General features: G+C 36.6%; 1 protein-coding gene across 1 annotated transcript; it reads right to left on the reverse strand.

The window, feature by feature from the left end:
- Window positions 1–482: 482 nt before the first annotated feature.
- Window positions 483–25,099, reverse strand: LOC140143735 (NADPH oxidase 3-like). The gene is made up of 14 exons (XM_072165545.1): window positions 24,951–25,099; window positions 16,942–17,037; window positions 15,988–16,107; window positions 14,659–14,892; window positions 12,434–12,549; window positions 11,340–11,420; window positions 9,754–9,886; window positions 9,099–9,191; window positions 7,851–7,985; window positions 6,516–6,634; window positions 5,862–5,981; window positions 4,988–5,180; window positions 4,361–4,485; window positions 483–3,555 (listed from the first exon to the last, which is right to left on the reverse strand). The coding sequence occupies exons 1-14, from the start codon at window positions 24,993–24,995 to the stop codon at window positions 3,429–3,431; spliced, it is 1,737 nt and encodes a 578-aa protein (XP_072021646.1). The 5' UTR covers window positions 24,996–25,099; the 3' UTR covers window positions 483–3,428.
- Window positions 25,100–26,152: the final 1,053 nt, after the last annotated feature.

The raw sequence follows: 26,152 nt of genomic DNA on the forward strand, positions 1-26,152 counted from the left end.
CGGTTTCAGAGAGAAGGAGGAAAGGAATGGTTGAGGAAACTCTTCCAGGGAAGAGATATGTTAGGTAGAAGTAAAGGTGTTCACTTGCCGATTTGCTTTATTTTGTTATTGCTTTCTATTTTGTTAAATAAATGATCCACCAAAGACATGTTTGAAATGCAAAAAAAAAAGGGGGCAAGTTCAAAGGTGTGTGAGGTGGCGATCAGTTAAGGCATTTCACTGCCAGCCTGGAGTATGATACGATCTGTGAAAGCTCATGCTTTGGGCTTGCCTTGAGTGAGAATTCCCTTCCTCTCCCAAAATGTTCAAGCACTTGTGAATATCTTTAATTCTCACCCACATACATGAACACCAATTATGGGGCACAGGATAAGAACTGACATCATTTTAAAGCTAATTTCAAGCAGACCATTTTGGTTGAATATCTCAAAAATGATGATTGGCGACTTCAGGGCTAAGTTGTGCCGAGGGGTCACATATACTGCCATGGTAGCAGATGTCAATAAGGATGGAGGTCCAGATGAGGTGGTATTTTGATACTTGGAGAAGGGTCATACATTTATGTCGGCAGATTCGTTTCATACTCATGTGGAGAAAGGAATGCGGGTCGAGAAGCAAACATTTGATGCAGAAGATTTCCAGGCCATCATCAATGCCAAAGTAATGGCTGCGCCCACGGAAGTAGGTGACTTCGTCATGTATGAAAACGGAGTTAGCAGTGGTAATGTCACCAACAAACCGTTGTTGTGTGCTGTGCAGCAAGTAAAGTTCCTAAAAGGATAGACCTTCATTGGAAGTTTGAAATAGATGACAAAGACAAAAATTATCAGTCTGGAGCTTTCTTGAAAAAGAAGATAGCTGAGAAGATCATGCGAGGGAGCAAAAATGTCCCTTTCCCACATCTTGCCAAACAGTGTGGTGTACCAGAGAGCAAGAAGAATGACATATTAACAAAGCTTTGTCGTTACATGTCTGTCAATCGACATTCATTCTGGGAGCGTCTGGCTACTGACAATGATTCCCGGGATGCGATACGTCAACATGGCAGGCCCAAATAGGGACATATCATCACCTGAGAGCTTGGAGATGTGTGGATGTTCCTGGGATGTACGAAAATGGTGGAAAGACGGACTTTTATACAGATATGTGTTGGAGACTATTTGTATGTACAGTCATCATTAACACTGTATTCAGCAGAGGTCGGCAAATGGCTGGTGTACTGCTAATGGCTAAATACCAACTGGGAATCTTGTTATGTTTATAATAGTCTGCTGCTGCACATGTTTATGTTTGATTTGCGCACAGAATTCATGATACATTATCGCCTGCTCACACGGTGGTGTCTTAATCCAGGGGGTTAAAAGTTTTAAAGCTTTAATGGATAGTATGTGCTTTTAAGATCCTCTATACTTTTAACTTGGACCTTGGACACTGTTCAGCCCAATTGGCAACTCCCAAAAAATGTCAAAATCTTTCTATGTCAAGGATTTACTTGGCAATATTGGAAAAAAAAACCATTCCAACAAAAGCCCAACTACAATGGGAGAAAAAGCATCAATTTTGACCTACCTTAAGTGATTTTTTTATATGAAGTATCAAGAAGAATTTTGACAAGTTGAAGCATCTTTAAAGCAAATCAGTACATAAATAATTACCTGTTCCAATCATCCACATACATATAAAATAGTCATAGTTATGATCAGGATTTTTAAAAAATACAATACAATAATCAAAAGTACATATCATGGAAATTTAGCATAAACTATTAGTATTACTATTACTAGTATTAGGATTGGAGATTTGTTTTTGTATTCCAAACAAAAACATAAGGAAATGCAAAATATACTGCACAAGCTCTTCCATCTTCCTTAACATTAAGGTGCTGAACAAAATTACCATAAAGAATAAGCTCATGCAGTGTTATGTACCCAGTGTTGTTATTTTGATTTAACACTGCTAAAAATACTGATCATTATGCCTGTACCATAATATGCACACAACATGGGAGCATCATTTTCTTTGCAAGGGGGTCCCTAATTTGACCAGGATCAATTTTTATGACCCCTTATCTCAGTTTGAAATAATTTATGACACCTTACTCCCCTTCTGCATATACAACTCAAAACAAATGATAATGTGGAATGTGTAATATATGACCTACCCATAATTTATTGCAAGAAATGTGTGCATAGCGCACAAATATTTTGATTGAAACTGCAACTTTGGACAATTATATCTATGATGATATTGGTTGTATGCCCTTTGATAATTTGATAGCCTCCCCCATATTGTTTGTGGAAAATATAGGAACCCCACTTCCAAAGAAAGTTAATGCCCCCTAAGCACACATGTATGTAAACGAACACACAACTCACACATCTGGAGTTGGGTGGTTTACTAGCTTGGCAAGAACAAACATACATATATCAACACAAACACAGAATGAGACATACATTGACATGCACAAACACCCCTAAATATACATACACAAGCACATTTCTAATTTACATTAATAATTACTGATATATAAACATGTATTATATTGTCAATTGTGGCACATTTGGTGAGGTTTACATATAACATACATATTAAAAATAAATGTATAAAACACACACTATTCACATTATAAAGCCCAAGGTATAAATCTAAATTAGAGAGTACTGTCACTCAGTACTGAGAAAGATTTGGTCAATTTTCTTCTCCTAAAAACAAATTTCACAGTGATAGTGCTTTTTTTTTTCAAATGAAAGGAATATGACACAATGTTATCACATGCTGCAAATGTGTCCATGTATGTTAATGAAGCATCCTTGACCTATCAGTCATGTGAGAAGTAATTTGAAAGCCATTCATATTTTTGTTTTCAATGAACATTATGTAACACATTCCTTTGTTACCGTTGTCATTTTTTTTGATGAACTACAACTTCAGACTTTCATATTGTAGTTCATTTACTGGTAAAACTATTTTGAATTGCAATTTCATATTTATCTTCAAAATTAGCAAATTCATAATTCCATTTTTGAGTTGCTGCATATTTCAGATCAACATTGATAATCTTACTCACTATTCTTGTACCAATTAAATCCACACCACAATCATGCATAATCATGAAAATCTCTAAATCCCTTGTGAATATTTAACTTCATTTTCAAAGTTTTACATTTTGGTGATTAATAGTACTTTATCATTATTCCTGAGTAAATCTTTCATAAAAATCACAGATAGAATATGAAGTTATCATTATCCCTGTTGATTGGCATCAATTTGGTATAAAACTTTGGGTTTAACCCATTCAATATAATGTGAATTCATACTCAAACTACCAAACCTGTGGTTCCAGCAACAAGTAGGCAGTCATACCGATTCCTCCACTGATGACAATGACTTAGTTGATACAACCCCTCATCTCCATTCTTCACAGCACCTCAGAAGTTTTCCTTGTTGTAAAAGAAGATTGTTCCACCTGCTTCTCGGCTAGTGTAATTATTGCAGCATTTGTGAAGGACCTTGGAGAGTGGTTTGGGGCCACAGAAAAACACACCTATATGTTGACTGGGGGAAAACCAACATTAAAGACATTTCAAATGGCAAGTTTGTGATATGAAATTGATGAATATCACATCCTCTATCAAAATCTCTATTTTCTGTGCATGGTTAAGACTGGTTATTGTAATTACAATGAAAGGTAACCCATTTTCTATATGAGGATAAAAGGGCAAACTCTCCCTTCCTTATGGTGTTAAAACATGGTTTACAATTATGAAGAAGTGACTTGAGGTTACTCTCAAAATTGAATTTAGATGACCAAATGAAACATCAACCAGTATGTTAGGCCCAACCAATATGTTAAGCCAACTACAACCATCTTATTGGTCTGCATGATGACACAACCTATTACACAGAGCAACAAAACACAATTGCTTCTTCTTCTTACTAAATCATGCTCTCCTTGTCCTGCGATTTTATAAGTGGGCACAGCGTTCAATTTATCTGGTGTAGTAGAGCAATAAAAGTAAATCAAATCCTAAATGGACATGTGCATAACTGCTAAACAAGATAGGCTACTTAGATGATGTGTACTGTAGATGCCACATCTATAGCCCGTATACCTTCGAGTCGGTTAAGTGAAATCAAATTTTGAGATTTTCTTAGAAAGTGTTCATTTTTGCAGGAATCTACTATGCTAGTTGGATTCCTTGTATCATTTCCATTTTGAAAATGTATAATTTGTATACTTCTCATCATTACATTTAGAGATACAATAAAAAACAATATCTAAATTACTGACTCGAGGAAGGTATAAAAATTCTAGTTACAGTTGTCAACCACAATTCATGTGTATAACTCATTTTCTTACCCTTTATTGTCGTCTGCTATCTGCTTGAAGTTGGAATGCCATATTGGGCGGCCATAGTTAGTTTTCTGTCTCAATCCTGTTACTGCATCTATCTCTTGCTCTTCTGCTAGATAAATATTTTTGGCCTGTATTGAAAAAATGTACCAAACATGGTAGTTGTGAGCAGAAGAATAAAAGGAATCTGAATCACACAAAAAAGGCAGCTGCTCTGCAAGTTGTACAAATATCAAGCAACTCTTAATCAATTATAGTTCCTCCACTATATAATCCCACCTAGGCCACATTCACAATGATTTCCAACAGTTCTAAATCATCTTGTCTGTACAACGGATATTTGTGCTTGACAATTTACTTTGCAATCCATATATTTTCATACACCCATATGTTAGGGTCATAGCAGTGCAACAATTCTTCATTAAGCACAAGCTGTATACATCTTAGCATGAAATTTCCAACTTTTGCTCACACATACATAATTAGCTGCATTGATCAAGTGGTTATGAGTTTGGGCATAATTAATAGCTATGGGGCTATATGGAGTCCCACTTTTCCAAATTTCTTTGTTAGCAGCTGAGTAAAGAAGTGTGATACATATCAAGCCGTTCTATTATTTTAATGTTTACTTACCTGATCCGGATCCCATCCTCGAGACAAATATATATGATATTCAAGAAAATCTGCTTTCCCTATGGCTGTCAGATCATTCTCTACTTGAGCTAACATCTCTTGAAACCATTCAAAGGCACCAAAGTCTGAACAAACCCAGAAGAAGTACACCTTCTGTAGCTTTAAATCTTGGTCTTGTCGCTGTACCTTATACCTGTAAGTAATAGTAATGCAAAATATTTACTGCTCACAAAGATATTAACACATCTTTTTTGAGTTTCCACAGTTAGAGTAGAAATTATTAGAAGTTACAAAATGCAACACATCAATGCTGGCAGTGCAAGCGTGAAGATCTCACCCCACCAAATAAAAACATGGTTGAGTGCTCTTAATATTACCGCCTGTTTCAATTCATGGGGAAAACGTTATACACTTTTAATATTAAAATGAGCAGAAATTTGCACGAGTTTTTGGCTAAAATTTTGATTGGTCATGATTAGTACTGTTCAATCTTGCAAGTCTACCACATATGTGAGAGATCAAGTATTTTTTTTCATGATTTTATGCATTTTTTTCTTCTGCTTTTTTTTCTCAAGAAACTCTAGCATGACTTTGCATGGATAGTATGTAATATCAAGGACACTGAGAGTCAGTCATTAAATATATTGATGGTCAAGTTACTGTGTTTCCTAGTCAAAGAGATCTGGCAAGGGATGACTTCGACCATCATAGCTGTGCCTTAGAAGTCACTCCTGTGACATTGCATTTTTTAAGCCAAATTTAGTACACATCTCTACGGGACAGGCATTTAATATAGTATTGTGAGATCTTAAGGCTGCAACTAACATTTGAATCACAACACCACTATGTTGCATAATATGTCATGACCACTTACCATATTGATTTCAATATTGATGCAAAGGGAGTAACTCCTATTCCAGCACCTATACATACTCCAACTTCATATTTAAATATATCAATACTTGCTGTCCCAAATGGGCCATCCACCGATATTCTGCAATATAATGTGATATAGTAAGAATCTGGTTAACAATCAGCACTGATTTATCAGATTTAGACATGGTTTAGCGATCCACCTTTAATTGACAGTGGTGTCTTATCTTCTTAAACATACACCTGGATTATCTAATAAAAATAGTTTAACTACTAGCTTGCTAACTAACTTGATTAATTTATTGGTTAATTACTGCATATCAGTTGTTTGAAGGGTATTGTGAAAAATCTGAACACTTTGCCTTGATTGAACTGATTGATTGATTGAACTGATTGATTACCTTGGTAGCTTTGCAGGTGGCATAGTTTCATCTTTGTCAGCTCCTACAGCCTTTACTTGATTGTGATCGATGATTGATTGATTGATTGATTGATTGAACTGATTGATTGATTGAACTGATTGATTACCTTGGTAGCTTTGCAGGTGACATAGTTTCATCTTTGTCAGCTCCTACAGCTTTTACTTGATTGTGATCGATGATTGATTGATTGATTGATTGATTGAACTGATTGATTGATTGAACTGATTGATTACCTTGGTAGCTTTGCAGGTGACATAGTTTCATCTTTGTCAGCTCCTACAGCTTTTACTAATGCATTTGTCCAATCCCCAACTGTTCTGATATGTACACTAAAATGATCTTCATCTGGTGCCTGTAAGTGTCAAACGAAATATTTATTATTAGAATGTGCAGTGCTGTACGGTGCAAAAACTGATTGAGGAGCCAATGGCTCCTAACTTTATAAATTGAATGCATGCATGCACATTCAATTACACAAACTATATGACTGGGGCTTCCCTGTCTCAGCCATGTGCGTTGAATGTTCATAGCTGCTGCACTCAATCTACATACATTCCCATTGAATGCTACATACTCCATACACAGCATGTACAGTGTGGGCCTATATGTTTTCTAAGAAGTCCCCATCGAGACATGATAAATGCAAAATCATAGCCATTCATTTGTACTATTGAATGCTATGTTACATACATGTTTTACTTTTGCTGGCGATTAAAAGCTTCAGCAGTTGATCGCCATTGGCTCTAGGGATTGAAGATTTAGTCGCATCAGAAAAAATCTAGTCGCCAATGTTTGCACCGTACAGCACTGAGAATGTGTAAAACATACACAACCCCATGTCCATAGGGAAATAGAAATACACACACCCCCACACACATATAATTGCCACAAAAACGATATAACAGTAAAAATTTCATTTGAATGAACAAATCATGACAAACGAGAACATACACTTCGTGATGCAGAAGTGAATCAGTATTTCGCCCGCTCACATGTTGTCCTTTGAGACACGATCATGTTTTGCTGTGTTGAAAGGAAATTCTTACTGTACAACATTCTTAGGGCTCATATTGAAATACCCTACCACGCTTTCACACAGAAAGAAGGCAGGATTCCCCTCGCTAAGCGAGCGCCTCAGGAAAGCTCGGTCATAAAACGGATGGATTATATGCATCAGTGATACACCCTGCCTTTTGAAGTGGTCTGGTGACAAGGATTATAATAAAAGTTTATCAAAGACTGGGAATTTTATTGATTGTTGAACTAATTGAACTAATCGGCTCGTCGCACAACCCAGGAAAGCTCCTAATTTAAGTGGCTAATTGCAGTGTTATAATCACACAGGATTTTAACAAAAGAAGGCTAGCACAGGAAAGCTGCAGGATGGCGCACACCTTCCTGTGTAAGGGAATTTCAATATGAGCCCTTACTGTACTGCTATACAGTCTTGTGGGTACATACTCCATAAAGTCATATATCATTCAATCTTACTGTGGCATGTCCTTTACCCAAAATAAGGTTATACTCTACATAGCATTTTTAATCTTTTTGTACATATAAATACTTACTGATGTTAGAGTAAATGGATGCCATTCTAATCTTGATATCTTTGGGCATAACAGGAAGACATATTGTCCTGGTTGCATATGGAAACCATCTCGTTTCATCTGTAATTCTACTACATTGGAAGGATGAGATACCACCTACACAGAAAAAGATGACAATTAGTTTACAAGATATTTATTTTTCTCATTATATAATTCCTTGCCTTTCTATGTTTACATGTTCTGCAGTATACAAAACAAGTACATGTAGATCTGTCAATGATTGTCAAATTGGCCATTGTTCTTCTCGAAATTTGACACTGTCCTCCTGTAAATTACTTTGGAATAATTTAACCCTAACCCTACTGAATACTACGAAACATTACAGCCGGAGTTTCCCTCCTTCAGCAGAGCAAGGAACACATAGGCACCACAACCAAATCAAAACCACCCTCATCAGGCTGTTTAAGACAATATTAAAATGATAAGCAATACTAGAAAACATGTGGAGCAACATCTATCAGGAAACATTATTAAATCAACTTGTGCAAATACTGTGAGATGGCTATCACATTATACTACCATACTCCACCTGAATAGCATTCTGGGTGTGTAAGCATGTAGTGCCAAGGAGTGTTTAGTATTTAATGTTTAAAGTTGTAAATTAATCAATTTCAATTACCACCAACAAATTTAGTGATTTATATTATACTTATAAACCCTAGATCTGTGCAGCTAATGGACTAGTCCATTTAATATCCACACACCCCCTATGGAAGACATGACCTTAATCTCCCACATAGGGAGTGTGAATTTCAAATGGGATTACCTGAATAGGCTATTCCATTTAAAATATAAATGGGAGATTAAAGTTGTGTCTTCCATAGGAAGTGTATGGATTTCAACTGGAATAGCCAAATCAAGGAAGTGGTTAGAAACAAATCGGTAATTCTAGATAAAAGAAAGAGGAAGTTTAGAACAAAATACCACTGCCATTGTTAACCCAACTTTATAGCAATACGGCAGTGAAGGAGAGGCTTAAACAAGTGTGTTAGAAAAGTCCACCGCACAGTAGCTACCAATACAGGAGAGGGTGCTGGTTTGGTTGAATACTGAAATCCCTTGAAAATATTCATCTTTTTGTCCAACAATGTGCGTTTCAGGATAAGGCCAAAAAAAATATTGTTGTGTTGCCCTCAAGTGGGAAAATGGGAAATTTGGGTCGGACGGTCGGATTTCTTTTTTTTTGGCCTAATTTAGCAGATCACATACCTTTGTAATGGTAACAGTATGGCTAGTCCTGTAGAATCTGATACATCGTTCTAAGAAGTAGATCACCAAGGGGAAAACGCACCACTTCCAACTCTGAAAAAAAATGTACACCATATTTTATTTTTTTGATGCAAATTGGTTAAGATCACCAATATTTTTCATATGGTAGTGATCTAAACAATCCCCAACCTTGCTTCTTCTCAAAAGTCATACCTGCATTGTGTTTTGTAACCCACCTTATCTCTATTTAGCTTTTTCTCAATCTCACAGTAAGAAATGAAAACATTCTTAGCTTCAGCTAAATATCACTCACATTGATATAAACTAAGACAAAGTAGAGCAACCCACATACAGAAGTATTCTAGTTGCTTTGCAGTAACCAGGATTATATACTTATAAACCATTAACCAAAAAGAAAATGTTGTCAACTGAATCTACATCCTATTTCACTATTATAACTTTATGCTCTGTGTCTTCACTTTGTACATCTCATATATTTAAAGAACATTTAACTTTGAAACTTTTCTTTCTATGTTTTACTTCTCGTTATTTTCTTTCTAATTCTTATTAGCAATAAGTTTTTGTTATTAGTATGCCTTCATAGATCTTGTTAACTTTGTCAAACACAGATATGCTAACAAATTGACACACTTACAGAAGCTTCCCCTGGCCCAAAGAGTGGAAAAGGACAGTCAGAGTCCGTGTTTCCCCAGCTATCCAGGTTTTCTTCTTGCCCACACACATATGGATCATGCTGATCAATGTTGATCTGGTTTCTTACTATGCCCCTACAACAGATACAGTCAAAGCAAATCATGTACATTAGAAATTAGGAAACTGGACATTTATTACTCTCCATTCCAGAAAAATACAAAACTAATTTTTGGGACTAAAAAATATTATCCTGTTTAGCCAAATGAAACATCTATAGCTAAATCCTAATGCTTTAGTTAGTTCTAACTGCCAATAAAAGCCAAATTTTTAAAATGTGGCCAAATTTAGGAAATAAGGGTCAAAAAAGTCAAATTGCATTAAAATGTAGCTATGTTTTATTTGGCACAACAGGATGATAATTTTTAATCCAAAAAAATAAGTTCTGTATTTTTCTGGAATACTGGCAATAAAGACCAAATTTTTAAAATGTGGCCAAATTTTGGAAATAATGGCCAAAAGAGTCAAATTGCATTAAAATGTAGCTATCTTTCATTTGGCAAAACAGGATGATATCAAATGAAGCAAATATCATTTTGGAATATAAATTTTTTTAATAATCTAAGTAAAGTCATATCTTAGAGCCTCATTTTGGGGAATTGACTTTTATCTCAGAAATGCTAAAGAATTCTCAAGCTCTTTTTACGATGTATCATCTTAATAACAAAAAGTTGCATTTCAAGATATTTTAATTTAATTTAATTTAATATTTTGCAATTTAAATTACTATTATTACTTATTTAGGCATGAATCAATCTAATCGGATCCATGTTTCCTGATGTTAGTAGCATACATTATAACATTTCATTAAGTTTACCAAACCCATTGTCTGTTATGTTGGTCAGTGCAGTGACCCAAGACATTAAAATTTACTATTAAGGGCCAACAGCCAGCCATGCACCATGATTAAAAATGTACCAAACCACAAATTTCAGAAAAAATTGCCTCTGGGCATAATAAGTCCATCATACAAATAAATTGACTTTATTACAGCACTGAAGTTAAAACATTATATTACAGGATTACAACACACAATATGCCGTGCAACAGCTGGTGTTTTCATTTCAACAACATTATTTCAATATGAACTTGAGCAATTGTGTACTGGCTTATACCACAGTGTTTGACTTGGTTTGTTATTCATGTGTGAGAATAACTGCATGGTTTTTTTTATGGTATCATGATTTTTAACTACCCATAAAATATGATACAATCAAGAAAATGAGTTGAATGTCAATTCAATTTTGAAGTCACAATGAACTATTATTTAAGACACATTTATAAATGTTTATATCTCAGAAACTTCTGCCTGAGCTCTGATGCATCATGTGTATGTGCTACAATTGAAAAATAACAAGTCTTTTATTCTCACAACCTTGACATTGTTGCATGCATGAAAGCAACTCATAATAAAACCAACTATGTGCAGTGTCAAATATTCAACAAAAGGTAGTATTTAAATGAAAAAATGCAACTTTATAATATTATATGTTATTTTAATACCTGTACCAAAAGTAATAATGAACTTACTGAGTGCCGTGTGCAAGCAGCATGGCAAAATACACAATGAAAAGATGATGGGTCACCCAAAATGTCTCAAAATAGTGGTGTCTGTCAAATAAAAAAAAAGGTGATATGAAAAGAGAAAATGACAAAGATATTTATAGAAATATACATTGTTATTGAGAGTTTTACAGTAGGCAATAAGAAAAAACAATAACACAGACTTGTACAATATTGAGCAAAATTAAGAATACATGTAACTTCTGGTGTTTGTAAAATGAAATGCTCGAAAGGACATGCTTTAGCTCCTACCCTACAAAGTGTAAATGATATCAGTAATTAATAGAGAGGTAAATAACAGAGGTTGAGGTATCAATGAGGCATATTTAATTTAGGATTAACATTTACATTCAAATGCCTTTTGAAAATGCCATGTTTTACAGTATACACAGTTATGGTACTCAAATGTGCACAACACAAACACCACAGCTCAATGGTTCAGCTACAGTTAGGACATTGTGTTGAAATTGCACACTTCAGTGACCACTAGCAACCAAAATTTCAATGCACTTCTAAAAATGATGTATAATCTGAGACTATTATACTAGTATAATAGTCTCAGGTATAATTATTACATGCACATGACCTTTTTCAGTTTTGCATTTTTATGCATACTAGCGGTCACCCGTGCTTCACAGTCACAATCTTTAGCGGTCACAGCATTTCGGCGGTTGGTAAATTGTTGCGTGTGTAAATGTTCTAATGTGATTAGTTTCTTTAGTGAGATTATCATTTAGAAATACAATAGCCAGGTGGTCTGTGAGGTGGATTGTTTGCAAAGTACACATTATGTAGCAGAAAGATGCAATTAAAGTCTTCATAGGTGATTTACATTATTTCTTTATTTGTTCTCATGATGCTGACCAAAGTGATTTTCAGTATCATGGGACTTACAGAATGAATTGATGTTCATATGATTTATGCTATTTATTGAAAAATGTCAATAAATAAGTCTAATCCTTTGAGTAGTGTACTTTGACCTTGGTGAAATAAACTGAAACTGAAACATGTTAATGAACCAAATTCCTCACAGTTCAATGAGTGATTATGGTTATATTTACCTCATAATTTTAGTTGAAGAAGAAAACATAAGTATAAATGCCATAGTGAGAATGACACCAGTCACTCCTGCAGTTGTAGCAAACACTTGTATCACAACACCCAAACCATATGGTGCCTGTAAAGAAATAGAGCAATAGGGTCAGTCCATGTCGAAACAGATTGAGTGTACACCCACCCTCTTGGATTTTGCTCTCCTTTGGCTCAGGGGTACCTTTCATGGATCCCTAGGTGAGGTCACAAGAAAAAATTCAAATTCCATTTAGTTTGCGAATGGCGGGCAATCAAAGTTTGGCGACCTCGACCAAAATTGTGAATTTAAGGGGTCCAAATGACAAAGTGCTCTCTTTGAGGGGCACTTTCTTCTTAATTTAATCAGTTGTGATCCTCTTTTTGAATGTGGACACTCACTGGCTGTGTCTGAAATACCTAATGCCAAAAAAAGATAGATTTGAATTTCGTTGGGATTTCAGAGGGGTCAAAATCAGCACTTTGTACTGTTCAATCAAATTATCTTGATTTTGAAGGACCCATGATAATGTCACAGTGCACTTATAGGTCCTAATTATGTTCAGAATGGATTAACCATATGCCAATGTCTATGAGCAATTCAAAATAAAGAGAAATTCTAGACCCTACAGAATTTTAGGCCACCCCTAAAGTGGTTAAGCCACAAATGGCACTTAAAGTCGGCAAATTTTGACCCCTAATAACTTTAGGTGTACACCAGATATGAATTTCTAGTCTTTTGCATCTGAAAGAATGTAGTTTAATGTTACTAGGAACATAAGATTTGTTTTGTATTTTTGTGTTTTAGTATTAAAAGTTGACGCTTTCCAAAATAGTCATTTTTGCCTAACATACCATGCATACAGGATACGGTACAAAATGCAAATTTTAGTATGATATTTTTTTATATTTTTGATCACTTTATAGCCATTTGTATTATTTATCCTGATATTTCAAGTTGCTCTTGAGTCAAGTAATAAGAAAAAACTACTTTCTAATCCTCTGTATGGATTTTTAACGGGGTCAAAAATGCACTTCCTGGCAACGATGCACATGCAAAGTACAGGTTATGGGGGTCAAATTTTCAGAATGCTCCCAATTATGTCAAGTAATATATCAAATTACTCGTATGGTCATGAGGATTCCAAAATGTATAGTTTGTTATGTGTCAGACCTTTCAGGAGGGCGCTATGATGAAAAATGTTCATAGGTCAACGACCTTTTGAAAGTATCAAAACACAAAAATACAAAACAAATCTTATGTTCCTAGTAACATAAGACTACATTCTTTCAGATGCAAAAGACTAGAAATTCATATCTGGTGTACACCTAAAGTTATTAGGTGTCAAAATTTGCCGATTTTAAGCGCCATTTGTGGCTGAACCACTTTAGGGGGCCTAAAATTCTGTAGGGGGTCTAGAAATTTCTCTTTATTTTGAATTGCTCATAGACATTGGCACATGGTTAATCCATTCTGAACATAATTAGGACCTATAAGTGCACTGTGGCATTATCATGGGTCCTTCAAAATCAAAGATAATTTGATTGAACAGTATGAAGTGCTGATTTTGACCCCCTCTGAAATCCCAACGAAATTCCGAAATCAATCTTTTTTGGCATTAGGCATTTCAGACACAGCCAGTGAGTGACCACATTCAAAAAGAGGGTAACGACTGATTTAATTAAGAAGAAAATGCCTCTCAAAGAGAGCGCTTTGTTATTTGGACACATTAAATTCCCAATTTTGGTCAAGGTCGCAAAACTTAGATGGCCCGCCATTCGGAAACGAAATTGAATTTGAATATTTTTCTTGTGACCTCACCTAGGGGTCCATGAAAGGTACCCCTGAGCCAAAGGAGAGCATAATCCAAGAGGGTGGGTGTACACTCAGTCTGTTTTGACATGGACTGACCCAATACAATGTTAAACTTGTTTGGTACTGTTTTTATGTATCCTTGCACCTTGAAAGGTCTTCAAAATGGAATTGTGCACTCTATAAATGTTATTATTATTATTATATTATCATTATCATTAGAAGTAGTATAGTAGTATATAGAATAGCAGTAAGTGCAGAGCAATTTGAAAAAACATTTCTTGACATAACAAGTTTTAAGAGTTCAGAACATACTATGTGATACAATAATGCATGTCATTGACATAAATTTTGAGATCCGTAAAAATATGGTTATAAGTTCCAGACAACTCTGCAACTACTTACCTCACTAAACTGGTCAACAGGATTAAGCCAGCCATTTTTTGTTCTTTGCAAGTTTGACAGCTTTGAACCCAGTGGATCCTTATCCTTGGAGACTGCTGAGGCAGTGTAAAGATGTTGGAAGTTGAAGCAATGACTGATTATATGTAGAATCATAAAGAGTGCTATGGTGTAGGCCAGTAACTTGTGGAAAGTGATGTTTTTGTCTAGTTGACGCCGTACACTCCGTCTGTAGCACTATAGGGAGAAATATTGAATGGAGAGGATACCATAAAACAATAAAGCTACTTACGAATATTTTGTAAATTTTACATGAACAAGTATTAAGGCCGAATGGGATGGGAATATTCAGTAGAGCAAGCAAATTCTTCATAACTTGTCAGCATTTCATTTCAGAGTGCACATAAAATTCTGCTGCACAGGATTTTTTGGGATGTGTCCCAATTTCTTGAGACCAATTATGATCCCATCATCTGAATTGTGTTACTTCTTTCATGTTATTCCTGGAACTTCTCGGGACTCCAGGTTTGGAGTTTTACGTCCCCTACTCTACACACACACAAACGCACGCATGTATTTGATACAAATCAAGGACGATATACAGGACCATTTACATGCCATCAGTATTAAATTTACATGCCATACCATATTTCCACTACTTTGGGAAGGGGTACTTAAGTTAAAATTGGGTAGCGGTGTGCCCCTGAGAATTTGAAAGTGGACCCATCAATTTTCAAGGAATTTGGACCCATCAATATACCAAAAGTCAAAATTTTCAGCCAAATTTAACACAAATTGTCATGGTTTTTATAAATTTTTCTCCACATTTTAGGGAAATTTCAAAATTTGGCTATAGTGAAGCAAAATTGGGTGGGGTAAAATTGGGTTAAAAGGCCGAAAATGCAACCCATGTTTGCAGCATGTCCCCATATGCTTATTTGCACTGAGTACTGCCCAGTGGCGTAACTACCGGGGGGCAGAGTGCCCCAGGCGCTACCCTTAGAGGGGTGCCAAATTGACCAATTCGGCATCGATTCTGCGCCCCTCCAAGCGATGAAAGTCAAAATTTTCTCGCGCTTTGTGCGCATTTCAACACGAAATCAATTGAAAGAACATTTTAAGACCGATATTCAACTTCTAGTAACCAAAATTAATTAGTGGTAGGCCTTACTTGTCCAAAATTTCGCGCGCTCTGCGCGCAATTGTTTCAAGAATTGCACACGTCTAAGATATTCTCGTGGGGGGGGGGTGTAGGGGCGCAAATTTTGTTTCTTGCCCCGGGCGCTACCAACCCTAGTTACGCCACTGGTACTGCCCCTGGATTTGACTTACCCTGTTAGTTTCACATGATCCTCTAAAGAATGAAATCAGATTCCTACACACAGGAAATACTATCAGCATAGAATTCAGATTAATACAGGCGGCACTTCCTCTGGCAACTGGAAGACCATACTAAAAAAAAATTCAACAATAAGATATAATCACCACTGTATATTTATACAAAAGAAATCTGAAATGATTCTGTACGGTATCAGAAAGGGCCAACAACAATTAAAAGCATTTTTTTATCAATCAAATTAACTTTTGCCGAACTTCATGAAATGCAATAATTTTGTGCCAAGACACACTTGATGGCCTAAAAATTGTTTGTTTGTTTGTTTTTTAAATATTTTGCCATGTATACAATATTAAAAAAACACAAGTTCACCATAAAATACAGTGGTAAACAATTGTTTGCCAGGCTTATTTTTTGAATATCAGAGTTGTGTAGTGAGGATTACAAAGAGGCAAAACATTTTGCAAATTTTATACCAAATGTATGAAAATTCAAATATGGAAAGAAGAAAAATGCGACCCAATTTGTTCAGATTGTTGTGTCCATCGAAAAGGACAATAAAAATTTCTTTTTTAGGCCTAATCATAAGTCTGAAACATCAGGAATTACATAGGATCTACAATGTATGCATTCTACTTTGACATGAAACCAGCAGTTACATTTCCGATATTGGATGTAACCAGGAAGTTAAAAGTACAAGCTGCTGCTAAAAGCATTTATCATGATGCACCCATATGTTGATGGTTTATCTATTTGGTCAGTGAATTCTTGTAAAATATGCTGAGGTTTGTGGGTTTTTGCCTACTACATGTATTATAAATCACTGTATTTTTAATCATTGACTGAAGCAAGGTATTTGATTGATTGATTGATTGATTGATTGATTGATTGATTGATTGATTGATTGATTGATTGATTGACCGATTGATTGATTGCTGGTAAATACTTACTCCCATGAGATATAATGTATAGTTATATTCTTCTTCATTAGCATACTTGAAGTATACAACCAACCATGTGATCAGATTTGCAGCCAACCACCCAACCTGAAAAAGAAAAGAAATGTGACCAGTCAGCGTAGCTCATACATGTAGGCCTTGATACTCTATTTTTCAGTGTACCATACATTGACCTATAAAATCAGGGCTCCAATTTCAGGGAGGCCAGCAAGGCCATTGCCTGCCCTTGTTCAGTTTTGGCCTTGGTACTACGTAGTATATAATTTATATGAACGCCACACCGTTTGAGCTCAGTTGCCTGTTGGGTGTCAACAGCATCAGATGTGCCGTAACATTTCTACTCAACAAGTAAAACACAAGTGATGGTTTGCACCAAAATGACAGCTCGAGTAGAGTAAATCCAGATAACAGGCTTCAAGGCACCCTCACTACATACTCTCCATCCACAGCGAGCAGCAACGGCACCTAATGAGATATAGTACGGTACCCACAGCCCAGTGTTGTCACTGCCTATTCAATGGCGTAACGCGTGATCGTTCCCAAAGTTAAAAATACCCCCCTATTTTGCGCGGTTACTCTTACTAATTACTCTTGGTACCATAACTATTTTAGTCGGATTGCTTCCTAATTAAAAACAAAACTGGGCAACAATGTAGAATGTTATGATAACATTATATTCCATGGATTATCATGGATAGAAGTTTCATGTTGTTGTAATATTTTGTAAAATACTTATAGGAGCATGGCCATTGGCCAAGCATTTTATTTAGAATTACTTTGTTTAAATTTAATTTAATATCACAAAGCATGAAAACAAGCATTTTTGGTAAGATATAATTATACAAAATGTACATCTAGACTTATCCAATTTCACATATTCCTACACCTTAATGGCAGCCATAGCTGGGTCTATCCCCGGGGGTCTATCCCACCTAAAATGTGAAATGACACTAAATATGGTGTAGCACGAGTTACCGAGAGATGCATTTTTTAATATATTTACAAAATGTTGGCAATTTAATTGATGCCACTTATTATTTTCCTTCTACTAGTAGTACCTTGAATAAAAATAAGAAATTGAAATACAAAACACTATCCACCACATAATAATGACCCCTTAAAAACTGTAGCACGAGTTACCAGTAGCACGAGTTACCGATGTACATGTAGCACAAGTTACCATAGCCCACTTCCCCCCTGTACCAGCAAAGGTAATGCAAAATACCACTTGGCAGCAATAGAGGTATCTCCCAACTGCATGAACATGCATTTATGTAACCATGGTAACAACTTTCTAGTAGTAGTGTAGCCAGTGGGGGGGGGGGGAGGTGGGGCAGACTTCCCCCTGGCAAACTAGAATTATGTGGTTCGTAATTAAGGTGGCATTCACTCAAAAGTGTGTAAATAACAATGTTTTGTAAATACAAATGATATGCAATATGCAAATAAGCTCATTAATATTCATAAATATGCAAATAACATGACAAACATCAGGTTACAATATCCAAACACCAAATCAAGTTTGAAGTTGATTGGTTATTAATGCATTTAAGCTGCAGAGTGGATTAACGAAAAATATGCAAATAAGCTCATTAATATTCATAAATATGCAAATAACATAACACAACACTATACAGCACATCAAGCCACCATATCCTATCACCATACCTATCTATCTATCTGGCATAGTATACCAAGTATGTAGTTGATCGATTATTGTGTTGAAGCTGCACAGTGGATTAATCAATTTGCTTCCGCCCGAGCAGCCGAACAAAGAAACAACCAGGCAAACACACATGTGTGGGGCCCAAAATTAAAGATAAAAGTGCCCTTCTGACAGAAAAATAAAAGTAAAAATATGGAAGGCAAAGATAGAGAAAAGGTTCAAGGAGCCAGTTCCACCCTGATCATGCGCCAAAATAGTGTAAATATACCAAATTTTTACCAAAATAAAGTTTTTTTGAAGCTTGAAGACTTAAACTTGTACAGTCTCTCTTTAAAAAAAATAGTATATCCCATTACTAATACCTGGTCAAAATGATGCAACCAAATTTTTAGTTCCCCCCCCCCCAATCTAGCCCAAGAAATATAGATACTGGAAATCCACAGCCACATTTCAAGTTGATACTGAGATTTGTATGATTGATACAAAATGTGTTCATGTTGTTGAGTATGATGGGTCTCATTTTCCAGGTGAAGTGATTGAAATCGTGCAAACTGTATTCAGTAATGCACCAAGCAGGAAATCACAGGAAATGATCTCAACCAAAAGATGACCAAACATACTATACCGGTACCTCAGAAAGCAATTTTTAAATTTAAAGAAACTTACAGAGCCGATCATTGTAAAGAACCACAAACATTACAAGTTTTGTGAACTAATTTAGGGTGAAATAACCTATCAATCTATCAATTGTTGACTCTTCAATTTAACTGTTGAAATTTAAGCCCTACAATGTATGAAATATCCAAACAGGATGGAGCAAGTATATATGTAGGCCTAATGCTGGGATGTAATGTGTATGGTACATTGTATGCTGATACATGATGCACTGTATTGGTGTTATTTGTACATAGCAATACTATGAGGATCTAGCCTTGAATGTTGGGTATTAAAATACAAAAAATACAGATTCCAATCAAATGATTTTAAAAAGCTGGAACACAAAGTATGTAAAAGGACGCCATAAAGTGTAGCACGAGTTACCGTGGAATATGCATTCTGGAAAACATTTTTTTTTACTTGTGAGCAAAATTGATGGGCGCCTAAATTTATAAAGTTAGGCGCCATTGGCTCCTCAATCAGTTTTTGCACCGTACAGCACTGTTGGTCGGTGACTGGTCAATTAGCCTCTCTCACTCCAAACGCATCCAAACCATCATTCTCCGCTCCTGATTCCACTCTGATCTTGGATTAGCCTGGAGCCCCAATAAAGGTGTTGAGCCTAATGTTCACTATCTGTGCGAGTCTAGTATTTTTTTGAAGTGCAATTTTAGCAACCTTTTTGCTGCGATCGCCTGTCGTGATCGGCTGCGTTTACTTCTGAACTTCCATTGCTTTACACGGCGTCATGCTTCAGCGAATCCGATGGTCTGAATGCTATGGTCCCTAGCCTCGAATGTGTGAAGCTATCGGTGAGCAAATTTGTGGCTAGACTTCTCGAGCAATAGCACGTGTAGTCAAGCACTACACGTAAAAAATTCCAAACAGCTCACCAAAATCGCTCCCCCCTCTCGGCCCGCCAAAAATCGCTTTCCCCCCTCCCTCTCGGCCTGCCAAAAATCTTTGAAACCCCTTGCACATGCCCAATTTTTGGAATCCCAATTTGCAAACATTTTAAGGTCTCGAATACATGTTGCGAGTGCAGCAAGCAGTAAAATTTGCATTTAGCCTTTTTAGAGCATTTTATTTTAAAGACACCCCATGAATGTTTGCCAAAATTGCCCCTTCGACTTGCCAAAAATCACCCCCCTTCGGCTCGTCAAAACTTCTCCCCCCATCCAATTTTACCCTCCCACCATGGTTCATAATTATTGGACAGCCGTCAGTAAAAAAAATTTTAAAGGCGACTTTGGAGAACCAAGTCCTATTCTGAGTTAGACTGCGGAACTCAGTCCTCCATGATTGTCGTCATGTCGTAAATTCTGAGAGAAATGCTACATGTACAATGTAGGACCTTTCACAGCTAATTTGAAAAAAAAATTATGCAAACAAATTCCCATTCAAACATTTGGGAAACTGAAAGTGCATAATACCACTCACTCTCAGTAGGCCTACACTTTAAGTTAATGCAGTAATAAAAGGCATGTCAGACCCAAGGCACATACGTCGAATTGTGAATGCTAGAATAGATACGAAGTACAGTCACCGTAACACTAACGTGTACAATTGTACATTTACACCAGACACGAGCTTGATCCCGTCTAAGGGCTGTGCAATAATTATGTGGGGGGTAAAATTTCAAATGGCTTGCCAAAATTGCTTGCCCCCCTCCCTCTCGGCCCGCCAGAAATTGCTTGTCCCCCCTCTTGACCCGCCAAAAATTGTTGTACCCCCCCTTTGCACATGTCAATTTTTTTGGATCCCAGTTTGTGAACCTTAAATGGTCTATATGTTGCGAGCGTAGTGAGCAGGAAAATTTGCATATTTAAAAAAGTATACCGGTAAGCGGGTTTTCTTATTTCTAAAGATTGGTACCGGTACCGTACCGCATTCATGAGAGATGTTAATTTCTAGTGTTATTAAAAATTTCTGTTGTGATGATCACACATTTATTCAATTCTCTCTCACTTCAGTGGACATGGTGAATAGAAATGATGTCCATCGAGGTCGCGTGACTCACTGAAGTCATGAACTAAGTCAGATTCATAACCTCATTAATAAACGCGATGCGTGCGATCCAATCATATTTTATTATTTGCGAAAACGCGAACACAAATCAAGGGCATTAATATCTCACAATTGACCGCAAAATGCGTAATTGTTCCAATGTCGCACACAATTGACTTCTGCGTGCGCGGTATTGTGTGTCCAACAAACTGCGCGCGCGCTGGCTGCCGTATTTGGATTGCGCGCTACCGTATTTGCACAGATTGTGATACGCACTTTTGTTATTGTTCGTTCTGTTTTAGCCTGATCGATTTTTGGCAAGGGAAGATGTAAAAATCATCTATTTTGATAAACTTTTGATCAAAATTTTGTGTTATTTTGTAAGGTGAAGAGATTAAAGTGACGGTTATGAATGAGGTTAATAACTTTGCATCGTTAATATGTCGGGCATTGTGAAAAATCTAAACATTTTGCTTTGGACCTCGGAATATCGCCCCTCGGGATATTCCTCGGTTCCAAAGGCAAAATGTTTAGATTTTTCACAATGCCTCCAAATAACCGATCGCAGTTATTAACCTCTAATTATGTACCCGGGGGGTTCACTCCCATTGCGGCCTGTACATGTACACCATCAGTGATAATAAAAACACGTAAAAAGACAAACCGTTCAAACCCAAGGGAACGTCCATTATATTATTAATCTCTTTATGGGAAGTCACCAGTTGACTTTGATTATTCCGTGGTATCAAAAGCCACAAGTACCTGAGTACCATCATATAAGTAAAAAGACATTTAAAATGAAAACTAAATGAAAATGAATCATGATATTATGATTTCAAAATAAATAAAAATTACAGGAATTTATTTAGTAGGCCTACTAGAGATTTATCATGTAAAATATTAAAGTACCGGTAACAAATAAAGTTGTCATTTAAATAAATGACAAAATTAAAATCATGCTAGCCTACAGTAGGCCTACCTAAATAAATTTATATTAATTCATGAATGATAAATAAATGAAAGTTACCTGAAGAAATTAAAAAAATAATAATAATAATATAAACAAATAATATATAGCTGTACAAATAAACATAAATAAATAATAATAAAAGTCCTATAAAAAGAAAAGGATTTAAAGAAAAAATGTAAAATGAATTCAGTGTAGGCCTACTTTTAATTGTATTTTTACAAATTTAAAAATAAAATAATGATAATAATAATAACAATAAATAATAATAATAATAATAATAGAATAATAATTAATATTAAATAATAATATTTTTAATATTAATAAATAAAAATAATAATAATGGATAATAAAAAAAAATATAGTGACGATAAATACACGATGATAAATAAGAGTTATATTTATTTTTTATATAGTTCTATATTAATCGAGTGACAGCCAATCGATCAAAACCCATCATAAACATCCAGTCATCCATTGCCAAGACGGCTTAATTGGATTAGAGGTACGGTACATATAATAACAAAGAACTAGACAGGACGTTCCCTTGGGTTTGAACGGTTTGTGTAAAAAGGGTAGTTTTTCGTGGGTAGGCACGATACGCGCGTATCGTGTTTAGGGTGTCAAAAACATGAACAATTGGAAAAAAGGGTAGCAAAATTGCAATTGCCATATATGCGGAAATGAAATTTAAGTTAAGAAATTTGATGCAAGGAATAAAATCCCTGTTTAGGGTGTGAAAACAGGCGCGTGTTACCTGTTTAGGGTATCGCTTTAGCCTGGGTTAAATCCTTGTTTAGGGTGCTTTTTAAAAGTTGCAACGCGGATGGTGTACAGGCCACATTGGGAGCCGGGAGTGACCCCCCCTGGATTATGTATTAATTAATTAGAGGTTAATAACTGCGCATCGGTTATTTGGAGGGCGACATATAACCGATGCAAAGTTATTAACCTCATTCATAACCGTCACTTTGATCTTTTAACTTTACAAAATAACACAAAATTTTCCTCAAAAAGTTTGTAAAAATAAACAATTTTTACATCTTCCCTTCCCCAAAATCGATCAGGCTAAAACAAAACGACCAATAACAAAAGTGCGTATCAGAGTCTGTGCAAATATGGTAGCGCGCAATCCAAATACGGCAGCCAGCGCTGCCAAGAGTTCGTTGGACGCTGTCGGCGCACGCAGAAGTCAATTAAAGCGACTTTGGAACAATTACGCATTTTGCGGTCAATTGTGAGTTATTAATAACCTCGATTTGCGTTCGCGTCCCGGGGGGGCCTCTTGGAAAATATTTGTACGGGGGTGCTAAAAGTAGACTTCTGATTGTTGACCATCTCTATACCTGCATAGTGCAAAAAAACACCCGATCACTATACCTCACTTCTATCAGTAAACCAACCCATCTCTATACCATTTTTACTGTAATGGTGACCCATCATTATATCATCAATAGGCCTATAACCAAAAACCTACAACAGCCCATCTCAATACCATCACAGAAATAAGGGGTCATTAATATACCCGAAACAACTTCAAAACCACCCCATTGGTATACCAAAACGATGAAAATGCACCTCAAAACCTTTGAGCATCCCCGTATACCATTTCTTAGGGAGAGGCCTATATCTGGTTCCATACAGCAATACGCAGTATTACTGTCTGGTAAGCTAATACAATTGAGGCGTTGTGAATTGAGGCGTCGGAGCGGTCAAACACAGAGGACTAGCCTACATCCCGTATCCTACTATCACTCAAACAAGCAAATCTCTTCACGAATTCACTCACCTTGCGATCCTACATCATCAGTTGAAACAAACATCTAAGTTTCCAAAACAACTTTGTCATTCCTCAAAACTACAAGTAACTTCATTAATAAAAATTGAAATCATACTATTACCCGTTATTGAAAATTTTGTTCGATTTATGTGAACCAAAAGAACGCATGCGAGTCGAGTTCAGTTTACCAAAATGGTAGCTCCTGCCTCCTGGTCACCTCAGATATGACGTCAGTATCAAGCTGCTTATTAAACGGTGGATCGGATTGGTTGAAATCAACGCCACGTTTTTGACCTTACAGGGGTCAGAGATATGCATATTCATGTATGAAAACAGCGATGCGGATATAGTACCATCACCGAGAACTGAGAATTGCGACATTTTCGATGTTTGTACCGGGGAATTTCAGACACGGAGACTCCGCTGAGATTTCGAAAAATTAGTCAAAGGTAACCAAAGGGTTGGGGATCGCATTTTTAACTACCACTAAAATGTTTCGAATTGAGGTCGGCTAAAAAGTAGACAGTTTCGGGGATGTAGATGTCACATTTTGAACAGTGAGCGATAAGTGACCAATTTCATGCTCAGCACAAGTGACTATCTTTACACAGGGTAGGAGAGGCCCCCCCGGGGTTCGCGTTTTCACAAATAACTAAATGTAATTGGATCGCATGCATCACGTTTATTCATGAGGTTATGAATGTCGTATAAAATTTGTATTGTTCTCAGAAAAAAAAACCCAAATTTTCTACTATGGCGCTCTAGCTGAAATACAGCAAAATAATGTGTGCCTACGATCTGAGGGCTGATGACACACATTCGATGGGTGTATTCATTCACTGACATTGTGCTTCCAAGTTTTCCATCATGAAAAGCTTCTAAGTTTTTTAGACTAGTAAGTTTTAGACTTGAAAATGACTTACCAGCAATGCCCATCGTATGCCTTCATTGATGAATTGGTCACCCATTCTTAAAGTGCGAGGCAATACTTCTATTCACGTCAAATTATTATCTTCTGCGCTAAAATTATACTCTTTTTAAATCCTTCATTTCAGGCACTTCTTCAGCTTTTCGACACACACCTGTTGTAAGTGTTGTTACTTCGTCAAAGGTCATGACCTCGCTAATTGTTTTGGCCTCGCTTGGAAGTTTGGGCACTGTCGAAAGAGGGCGATCGTTTGCTTTCTTTCCTGCAGGCCCTGCTTTCCTGAACACAGCCTGAACACAGGCCCTGCCTGAACAGGAGCTAACCGGGGAGCTAAGGGATGGTGCAATAATTATGTGTACCCCGGGGGGTGAATTATAGGGGGGGCAAAGATTTTTTGGCAGGCCAAAGGGGGGGGCAAGCATTTTTGGCAGGTCAAAAGGGGGGGGCTCAAGTGATTTTTGGCAGGTCGAAAGGGGGGGCAAGCAATTTTGGCACAGATATTTTGGGCACCGTTTCTTATATTACGGAAAACGTTAGGAATACGTTCAAATATGCAAAATTTCCTGCTCGCTGCGCTCTCGCACTATATGATAAGACAATTTAAGGTCAGGGTTCCCCAAAATCTTGCATGTGTAAGGGGGGCAAAGATTTTTGGCACATCAAAAGGGGGGTCAAGTGATTTTGGCAGGTCGAAAGGGGGGCAAGCAATTTTGGCACAGATATTTTGGGCACCGTTTCTAGGCCTATATTACGAAAACGTTAGGAATACGCTCAAATATGCAAAATTTCCTGCTCGCTGCGCCTCGCACTATATGATAAGACAATTTAAGGTCAGGGTTCCCAAAATCTTGCATGTGTAAGGGGGGGCAAAGATTTTTGGCACATCAAAAGGGGGGCAAAGGTTTTTTGGCACGTCGAAAGGGGGGGGCAAAGATTTTTTGGCACGGCCAGAGGGGGGGGGCAAGCGATTTTGGCAGACCATTTTGAGAATTCACCCCGGTACACATAATTATTTCACCACCCTAAAACAGGACCAAGAGGCCTCAACTTCTTTCCGGGGCTCTTTCCCTGTTTGCTTCTTTCTCTGGTATCATTTTGTACTTTCTTTTCTTGCTCCTTTATCCTGTTTTGTTCTTTCATTAATTCTTGCTTTAACTCCTTTTTTTCATTCTTATTTTACAATTTTTCTGTAGGCCT

Source organism: Amphiura filiformis, unplaced genomic scaffold, assembly GCF_039555335.1.
Source record: "Amphiura filiformis unplaced genomic scaffold, Afil_fr2py scaffold_26, whole genome shotgun sequence".
Classification (NCBI taxonomy): Eukaryota; Metazoa; Echinodermata; class Ophiuroidea; order Amphilepidida; family Amphiuridae; genus Amphiura; species Amphiura filiformis.